Below are 10,000 nucleotides of genomic sequence, written 5' to 3'. Positions count from 1 at the left end.
ATGATGCACACGATCGCGCACGTTTCACATGACACAGACGGCAGGCTCGACGGCACCTCCGTACGGTCGAGTATACTTCCCGTCGTGTCCGTTCGATCAGGATACCATCAATAAGGTTAGGACTGATGTAAGCATTAGATCATAAGGCTTCTGATCGCAGATACAGACGGAGAATCGGAATGTTTACATTAAGCACCCTCTTTATCCTATCGCCCGTTTTTCAACAAAATTCAAATCCTGGATGGCAGTAGATTAATTGGAAAACGGTTGGCCTCATGTTAAACCGCGCTCTAGGGATCCTTTCAGGATTTTATATTCTTTTCTTCATCCGTCTTTATTCGAGTTTTTTCCAGGTTTTTCTTTTGCGAAAGAGTGCCCTTGGATTTCCTTCGTTACCAATTTGCGCGGTGTTACAAATTGTGTTCAATCAAGGACTTTTGTCCGCCTAACCGAATTCCCTTTTACTCACATATTACTCTTTGTGCGCGCAAAGGCGCGAAACACATTTGCGCTCTTCAGATTCTGATCTTATTTGCAGCTGTGAAGAACTATAAACATTGTTCTAATTCATTGTGGCCATCCTTTGGTCGTGTTTTTCGACTCTTTTCTTCCAATTCGTCGCTCTACCTTTCCTGCAGCTATTCAACAATAACGAAGATATGCTTGGTTACGATTTCCCGATGAACTTACCGGACATGATGACGGACGAGCAGCAGTTGCAACAGCTTAGCGGCGCTGGTAGCAGTAGTAGCAACAGCAACGAAAAGTCAAACACCTCTAGCAGCCCAACACCGGGTATGTGTTCGTAAAGAGTAACGTTCCTTGTTTGTAACTCTCTTGTTTTGTTGTTCTAAAACTTATTCTTAAACTTTACCCCGATCGACCACCGATTCCACTTTTAGTATGATGTGTTTGTCCCGCATTGATAGTCCGAACAATGATTTCGCAATGAAAATCAATGAAAGCAAGGCATATCTAAAGAATCTCCGGTTAATTGGTTATTGGTTTTTGGTTTTGCATACGGTCTACATGATGCGATGCGATTGGATCGAATGGCTGTTGGGATGGCAAGCGGTTAGGATGGATAATATTCCGCATCCTCTCCTTGTGCTCCATTCCACGCCATTCCGCTTTTTTTTCAAACACATTTTTCTCATTGCTTGTCCCAATTGGAAAAATATCCGCTCCTACTTTCGTGATTCCAAACACCGATTAAACAGCTCAAACGTTTGAAAATGTTTAAAATTAAAGGGAAGAGATCCTGTACACTTGGCACTTCGGCTGTTCCTTGTGCGTTTGTGTATGGTTTGTTTCTGGATGCTTTCGGTACGAGTTTGTGTTTGTTTCTCGGTGCGGTACGCGTAGGACTAACTGTGGTTCATCGACTAAAATTAAATACATACTGCTTTGCTGAACGACTACTTTATATCGTAATAAGTTTATTATTATTTGAAAATTGTAATTCCTAAATTATTCATTTGTAATTCGGTTTCTTTGTGTAAAGTTTTCAAGCTAGATTGCAATGTTTGTGCTGCAACGCCGCAATACAATTTGATAAAAAAGGATTATCCACGGATTGCGGAACTTTGCCCTTATTTTACAAAATTACTCTATTAATTAGCACTGTCGATAATTTCTAAATGAACATATCAATGTCAATGGATTATTTGAAGCATATTGCTTGAGCAGAAGTGGATAATCCTTTTTTAATAATTCTATTCACACATTTGAGATTTTTTGTCATGTGTTTGTAGTGACACATTGGTGTTACTGTATTGTTAGCAGTTATAATGCATTTGAGGTAGCTAAATTGAATATTTACAAAAATCAAACAATGCACAAAACCACAATCCGCCTTGACGTAGATGACCGATATTATTATATGTTACGAGTTAAATTCCCCGACACTATTCCCCTATCAACCAATTCCAGACCAATATCATCTAATTTAACACATTTTACTATCCACAGCTGAAAAAATGTCAATCATTCCAAGCGGCTCTATAATCTCTAATCTCACTGTATGACCTTCTTCCTTTTCCACAGGAATGTCTGTTGCGATGCAACGATATGGTTGATAAGAAAATGGGAGAATGATTTAAGTGGAACGCTTTTGGCTTATGGAATGAGAGAGACAGATTGTGTGTGTGAGAAATATGTAGGATAGTGAGAGCAGGATAATGAGAGCGAGCTCGATCGCCGCCGGATCGCCCCACTGATAATAAGCGAAAACACGGTTTGAGCTGCCTGACGCCAGCCAATACGCGCGAAAAAGGGGAACTATGCAATAAGATCAGCTAGCAGCGCCGCTCGATGCCGGTTTGATCGAGAGCTGTTCTGGGAGATGCTCGGTAGCAAGAACAAACCCGCGAAACCGTTCGGAATTGTATCGGAATCAGCTGGTTGGGTTTCGTGATAATATGTTGTTAAGCATGAGCTTGTGACTTCATGATGATACTGGCGCGTGTGCTGCACAGATCGTTGCCGATTTCGCCGAGGAGAGCTGACAGACCCGTCACTGCCCCCGGTTTTGGTTGTCCGTTTGGGGGTTCGAACATGTGGAGGCACACACGTCCTCGTAGAGCCTTAGTCCGCCGCCGTCCTCGTCTTCGATCGTCCTCGTCGCCGTCGCTGTAGCCGTTAGTCGTAGACCGTCGCCGTTGACCGTCGCCGTTGATCGTCGCCGTTGTCGTCGTCGCATGTTGAAAATCTAGAGAGCGGGCGCGTTACCACCTCGATGTAGAAAGGAAGTAGAGGGAACCCACTTCCACTCACCTCAGCCATAGTGTGCCATTGAAACTGAGTTAGACAAAGAATACCGCCAAAGAGTGTCACCTGCCTGGGCACAAGGTACTGTTTGTATAATCCTACATTTCATTTTCAACTGTTTCCACGCAAGAGGGAGGGATGGGCCCCAGTCCCTTTTTGTGTTTAATTAAATATAAGACATTTGTCGAGCCTATGCGATCAATGGTGTGTTTTCTACAGTCTTCGCGAATAGCTTTTAATTTTACTATTAATCTAAATTATGCCTAAATTGAACAAAAATAGATCTCTCTCTACAGTACGTTCATCTTATTTTTTTTTTTCATGTAGCCTAGTTTCCTCTCATTCATAAAATTTTCCCCAACAATCCCTTTACTTTCCCTAGACTAATGTGTTTCCACCACGAATCGGTTTACAACATATTCCATAAGATATAACCACCAGTAGGTGCGTGTGCGTGTATTGGATGTGATCGTAAAAATGAAGATTTTTATGAATGAAAGGACTTGCCCACTGCAATGATAGCAAATATCACTTTTGCATTTTTTCATTCAGTCATTAACTTTTTTGTTTGAATTAAAAAAAAAGTTAATGACTGAATCAATCAACTATACAGTAAAAGGCTATGATTGTAGCGTGGTTTATCATTAATGAATGGCAATGGATGGTGTGTTTGTGCGTGTGCGTGTTGTGAAAAACAACAGAAGGTACCAAATGAGGAAGATGGTAGACCTTTTTTGGTTTGGGAATCGGGAAAAACGGGGAATGGGAGTGCTTACTGTGGGAAACGGGCGGGTTTAGGGTTCAGGGGGGTTTACCTAGATGAGAGTACTGATTACAAGAAGAACGCTATGTGCATGATTGTCCGAGTCCTATTCTTGTGTTATCTTTGTTGTGAATGATAGTGGTAACAACCATTTGTATGATCGAAAGACAAAGTGAATTTGTTTGAATTGGTTATCTAGTTCTAGGTAGTGTTCTCATATTTCAATATGGGGGCATAAGTGAAATGTAGGCAAAAATAAGAATTAGGGATGAATCGTGTGCTAGTGATCGAAAAGATGAAGCGGAAACAATTTAGTTAGCAAATCAGTTCATTATTCGTTGATTTTTTAGCGTTTCCAACAGCCATTCATCACTGCAAAAACCCACTAACTATTTGTTTTTTTGTCGTTTTTCTGTACTTCCATAAAAATGTTTAAAAAATAATCCAAACCTCTCCGCGGTGCCACCTCTGACATTCCTAATGTACCGCAAACCAACCAAACCGAAAATAACGGACTGCAATCGGAATCACAGGAGGAGGAGACCTGTCCGCGTTACAAACGCAACTAATGGCCTACAAGCTAGGAATGAATGGTGGTAATCCACCGCTCGGCCTGATGAATGGCATCATCGGTGGTAGTGGTGGAAACTTCAACGGCAATGGAAGCAGTTTATGTGGTCCACTGCACGGCAATGGAAATGGTAGTGCTCTTCTCGGTGGCAATGGCTTAATAGGACCGGACGGAACCATTGTGACCGGAGATTACGTCGATCTCAATGAACTGCTAAACATGGACGGCCACGGAAGCTATCACGATGACGACAAGTCACTAGCCGCATAATATTGCTCGTCAAATCAAGCAAAGCTTTGATTTGTCTACTTCAAGCGAGCCAACATTCTCAACAACACACATACGCGCACATGCCTCTGCTCGGAAGCCACGAAAACCCAGAGGCAACAACGAAAGCAACACTCAGGTGTGTCCCATATATAGTCTATACATACAGAGATAGAAGGTAGATCGTTTGCCAGAAAACAGGATAGCAGCGTCCGGTTGTGGCTGGAGTGGTTCCCACAGGGAGCAGGGACATGATTCCTTTTTTCCTGTTACTACTCGATCCACCACTTGATCAGATACGTTTAGGATGATTTATCCTGTACCTTTGGTTATCTTTTGCGATAAAATAATGGTGAGGGTTGATAGAAGAATCCCCCCCCCCCCCCCGCCCTCCCACATCCCATTTCTAAGTGTTAGGGGAAACTAATTGTTACTGTACTTTACGAGTACCGCTGCAATCTTTTATTTTAAGTCTTTTGTTACGTGTTACTCTAAACCTGTAAAGCATATGCTGTAAAGGACCCGATGTGGATCACCTTTGCTTTGCCGTCTAAGATTTAACTATTACATTTTGTAGGTCACCATCGACCACTCCCATGAGCAAAAATAAGCTTACAAACGAACCATTATGCAAGATCATACCTATTCCATGTCTTTAACGGTCTTTGTTGTAGCGTATACTTTTGAGATCGTGGTTGGTTTTGCAGGACTGTTTGCATAAAACGAGGGACCTTTGTTGAGAATTGTACAGTGGCGGTGTGTGTAAATATGGAAATGGAAGAGAATACAATTCATGAAAACGCGTACCTGAGAGAGGCACTAGGTGTGAATCGAGGATCGATCGATTGAGGTTGTGTGCAACAACCGGAGGAAACGCTCCCCAATGTTCTGTTTCTAGCAATTTTCAATTTCATGCAACAGAAACTCATTCTTTAACTACTATATCCGATTTGAAAAAGTTGGATTTCTTTTTTTGGGATTGATGCTGAATCCTTCGTAAATTGATTTCGTATTATTTTTAGCACGAATTAAAAATTCATAACTGCTATTGCATTTTCTCATTTTCAATCCTTGTCTCCTTTATGTTCAACAACAATAATCCCATGCTGTTTTGCAAAATAATCACTCATTTAATGCTGTTTTGATCATTTGGAATAAGTCCATGCGAGAAAACGTCTCCACTGATGCAAACAACTACAAGGATGTCGTTCTAGTAAGCAAAAACGAAAAACAAACAAAACAAAGAAAAAAGTATCATAAAAAGGATATTCAATTTCAATACTATATATCCCTCCAATTAGTTGCTGGTATAATTACTGTAGAAATGTGCAAAAGTAGGTGAGAAATTGGAAACAAAACTAAGGGGCAAATTGGAGGTTACCACAAACATAACATATGCATAAATTTGCTTATCATTTGTTTTAGTATTGAGGTTTGAAGTGTGTTTGCTGCTTTTGCTCGATGTGCGCATCCTATCGAAGAGCATTACAGCTTCAAGAATTACATTTTGACATCGAAAGCTAACTAATAACTTTGAAAACTGATGATTGGCACTCGACAGTTTTGGTCCAGTGTTTTTCTTTCGAGTTTCACCCGGTAGTTGTGTACGCTAGAGCTTGCGAGTGTGTGCTGCATTTGGAACTCGTTGAAAAGCCGGCCAGTTCTGCCGGTGCAATCGGATCCGCACTATTATTACCGCTTTCGTTTCCTACCCTTCTTTTTCGGGCGCAAGGCTACGAGAGGTAGCGGCAATTATCCTGTGTTTAGCGATAGCTAGTTTTATCATGCGTGTTTTTTGTTTCTATGTTTTCCCCACTTTTTGGTCTACCTCTTAAGTCGTTAGGTAATGGTAATCCCTTTCCATTTCACTGTAACTAGCTTAGGTTGATAAATTATCATGCACGTGCACAACTCTGTAGGTTCATCGTTTACCCTCCAGTACGCTATGGAGCGTTCCCGTTTCTTTTTTGAATATATTATATTACTTCAAAATTTGGCAAGCCCATACCTAGAAATGTCGTGTCTGAAGGTACGGTGACTGCATGCGCATATGCAAACCACAGATGCACGGTACAAGCGCAAACATGCAACAACAAAACTATGATATTTTCAATCTTCAGGTATAGATATAACGATGACGAGAGGGAGGATACAGCTTGAATTTAAAAGCGCGTCGGTCTTTCCAGGTCCTACGCCTTTTTCAAGATTGATTTTGGTAGGTTTCTTCTAGCGAGCGTAAGTTTGATCAATGCAGAACTGGAAATAACAATACTGTTTGTATATTGTAAAAAAAAAGAATATAATACATAAAGTGCTTGGAAACAGGATATACACTGTCTACTGTACGATAAATCGTATTCCCCGAAAGAGATAACTAAAAGTTGTTCCAAAACTTACCCGAAACCACTGACTCTGCTGCTGAGAAAACAGCGAGACTTGAAATGGCCGCGAGGGAAAATGCCTACTCGATATCATACTAACTGTCTACTATGATCCTATGGGGCGGCAGCAGGTGAACATGGATGACACTAGGCAAAAAAAAATCGAAAGGAATTTACTTCAATTCGTTTATTGTAGAGCATCAAGCACTCTCTCCAGTTTACACAGTAATCCGTTCTTTGTTCCGTTCCAGTAACTCACTTCCGTCGGCCTCCTCTGTTGCCACCTTTACCACCACCCTTGGCACCTTTCTGGCCACCACCAAAGCCGCCGCCGCCACCGCCTGCCTTCGGTCCTTTCTGGCCAAAGGATTTGCCCTTATTGTGTCGATTCATTCCCTGTTTGTTGCGGAACTTTTCGGTGCTGATCTTCAACCCACTCGTCTTGCGCTTGTCCAGCTTGTCCATCCTTTGCTTCTTAGTCGCATCGTACCGCAGCTTCTTCACGCTCTTCGCTCCGACATCGGTCAGGTCACGCTCGAAGCGCGTTGTGTTCTTGCTCTTCTTGTTGCGCTTACCACCGCCCCCGATACCATTCGGTCGTGGATCATCCGCATCCTCGCTAGTGGCAGTGACACGGGTCGGACGGTTACGAATCTTGGACAGCTTCGCCTGAACCATCGACACCTTCCGGAGTTCCTCCATGGCCCGTTCCTTTGCCTGCTGCTTTGCTGATTTGTTTTCGTTGACGGTCTTTGCTGTCGATTTCTTGCCCCCGTTGCTAGTGGTCACCTTCGCCTTCTTCATCTTCTCCTGATGGTAGCGTACCGGATCGAAATCATCCTCATCGTCTTCGTCTCCCCTGCGCTTCCGTTTCTTGGCTTTTCGCTTTGCTGCCAGCTCCTCCGGATCGACACCGGATAGGCGATCCTTCTCTTCGCGTTTTTCGCGCTGCGATTGGAACCATTCGCGCGGTGGTCCGTCCGTCTTGGGCGGCGCAATGCCCTTCAGTTTGCGCTCTGTACTCGTCAGCTGCTGTTCCGCCTGCCGGAGCATCTTCTCGGCGCGCTCCTCGGCCAACACCTTATCGATTTCGGACTCGAGTGCAGCCACCTTGGCCCGATACTTGTCGATGATTTCCGCCGGAATGATACGGTTCTTAACCGGGTTGACGGCGTTCTTGACGATGTCTTTGACGATGCGTCGTTCCAACTCGCCGGCCAGGGACACCGATACACCGGCACGGCCCGCACGAGCCGTACGACCCACTCGATGGATGTAGTGCTCCAGCGTTGCGGGCATCACAAAGTTGATGACGGTTGTAACGCCGCTAATGTCGAGACCACGGGCTGCAACATCGGTCGCCACCAGCACGTCGATCTGTTCGTCCTTGAACTGTTTCAGCGACTCCAAACGTTGCGCCTGCGTCAGATCTCCGTGCAACTCTCCGGCCTTGACACCGAGCAACCCGAGCAGGATGCGCAACCGATGGGCGGTCCTCTTCGTCTGCACAAACACCATGCAGTGATCGTGGAAGGTACGGCACACGAGTGCGGCCAGAATGGGTTCGCGATCCGCCTCACGGCCCTCACGCACCCTTATAAACTCTTGGCGCAAATTAAACGCTACCGTTTGGTTGTTGTTGACAAAGATTTTGACTGGTTTCTTCAGCGAAACCGCGGCCAAATCTTTCACCTCCTCCGTCATCGTGGCCGAGAAGAGCATTGTCTGCCGGGTGGCCGAACAACTGCGAATGATTTCCTTCATCTGCTCCGCAAAGTACTCGTCCAGCATACGATCTGCTTCATCGAGAATCAGGATCTGTTGTAGGGTAGAAATAGAATCGTGGTTACTAGTCGTGAAATCGAAATGGAGAACAGTTGCGGTTCCAGTGACCATCAGGAATATGAGAATTCGATCGCTCGGCGATCGATTCTAGTATACCCTCGGTTTCATCTCATACACATAGATCTGAGCGCAAGGTTTTCATCATTTGTGATCTGTTTCCTGATTCCTAGTTTGTAATTTTGGACCGCTTACCTCAATAGAATCCAGCGAGAAGCTGGGCGTATTCTTGATGTGATCGATCAATCGTCCCGGCGTGGCAATCACGATGTCTGGGTTCGTGCGCAGCACGGCCTCCTGTGCTTTCACATCCAGACCACCGATGGCGATGCCTACTTCGACGTTAGTGAACTGAGTCAGCTGTTTGGCGACCTGGTAGACCTGTGCGCCAAGCTCGCGCGTCGGCACGAGCACCAGTACGCGAGTTACCGCTTGTGCCGCATTCGGTTTGTAGAGCAAACGCTCGAGTGTGGGCAACATGTAGGCGGCCGTTTTACCAGTTCCGGTAGCGGCACAACCGCAAATATCGCGCCCCAGAAGTGCGATCGGTATGGTGGACGCCTGGATCGGGGTCGGGTAGATGTAACCCAACGCACCAATCGCCTTCATCAGTGGACGGGAGAGATCCATCTGGTAGAACGATTGGATGTGCTCGTTCGTACCTTCCGCCTCCTCGAAGTAATCTTTCGCACCGTCCTCCGTATCCTCCTGCACCTTGACTGTCGGTTCCGCGTGACCATTCTCGGCAGCCGCTGCTCGTGCCTTTCTTCCTTTACGCTCCTTCACCTTCATGTAATCGTGCTTCAGCTCGTCGTCGGACAGGTCCACCTCTGAGTGGAAGGTGCGGGTTGCACCGGTCTCCTCGCCGTCTTCCTCCTCTTCGCGACCCAGCACATCCGCTTCCTCCTTCGAGCGGTTTCGGATGACATCGGCAATCTTGTCGTCGACTTTGCCCCGGTTTTTGCGCTTCACAAACCGCATCAGATCGTCCCACGTGTCGTGATTGTACTCCTTCACCGAGGACACAAACTGGAACGCTCCATCGAAGTCGCCCTTTTTCTGGGCTCGCATCTTTGTCGGTTGGTACTCCACCTCCTGGTCCGACTCCTCGGAGTAATCCTCCACTTCATCGTCGTCGTTGATCGTTTTGACCAGATCCGGATTTCTGTTTACCGAGCTCGATGCTTCCGTGGCTGCTGGCGTCGCCGGTTCCTTTGCTTTTCCGTTTTTCAAGCCACCGGCTTTTTGTTTTTTGTCCTTCTTCATGGTGTGTGAGACTGCTACTGCTTAAATGAACAAAATAGGTACAGAAATCCGATAACCAGATAGGGAAAATGTTAAACCGAAACGACCGAACAGAAAATGTTTTGCACGTGTGTTTTGCTCGTGGTTTACATCACTGCGGAT

General features: G+C 45.2%; 2 protein-coding genes across 7 annotated transcripts in view; one reads left to right on the top strand and one right to left on the bottom strand.

The window, feature by feature from the left end:
* The window catches only part of LOC125956272 (putative uncharacterized protein DDB_G0271606), an 18,987-nt gene extending 12,210 nt beyond the window's left edge, over positions 1 to 6,777 (top strand). For 2 of the 6 annotated variants that reach the window (XM_049687984.1, XM_049687980.1), the window contains 3 exons: positions 38 to 127; positions 639 to 795; positions 4,066 to 6,777. In XM_049687984.1, the coding sequence (XP_049543941.1) occupies positions 38 to 127; positions 639 to 795; positions 4,066 to 4,373 (555 nt within the window). In that variant the 3' untranslated portion in view covers positions 4,374 to 6,777. Of the gene's footprint in view, positions 1 to 37; positions 128 to 638; positions 796 to 2,046; positions 2,851 to 4,065 lie in introns of all 6 variants that reach the window. The other 4 variants (XR_007469163.1, XR_007469162.1, XM_049687981.1 and 1 more) reach the window with 4 other exon arrangements.
* A 109-nt stretch (positions 6,778 to 6,886) lies between these two features.
* Positions 6,887 to 9,978, bottom strand: LOC125956274 (probable ATP-dependent RNA helicase DDX27). Its single transcript, XM_049687986.1, has 2 exons — positions 8,789 to 9,978; positions 6,887 to 8,569 (listed from the first exon to the last, which is right to left on the bottom strand). Exons 1-2 carry the CDS (start codon positions 9,857 to 9,859, stop codon positions 7,007 to 7,009), a joined length of 2,634 nt encoding a protein of 877 aa, XP_049543943.1. The 5' UTR covers positions 9,860 to 9,978; the 3' UTR covers positions 6,887 to 7,006.
* Positions 9,979 to 10,000: the final 22 nt, after the last annotated feature.

Source organism: Anopheles darlingi, chromosome 3 (genome assembly GCF_943734745.1).
Source record: "Anopheles darlingi chromosome 3, idAnoDarlMG_H_01, whole genome shotgun sequence".
Taxonomy (NCBI): Eukaryota; Metazoa; Arthropoda; class Insecta; order Diptera; family Culicidae; genus Anopheles; species Anopheles darlingi.
This window is presented reverse-complemented; position numbering and strand designations above follow the sequence as displayed.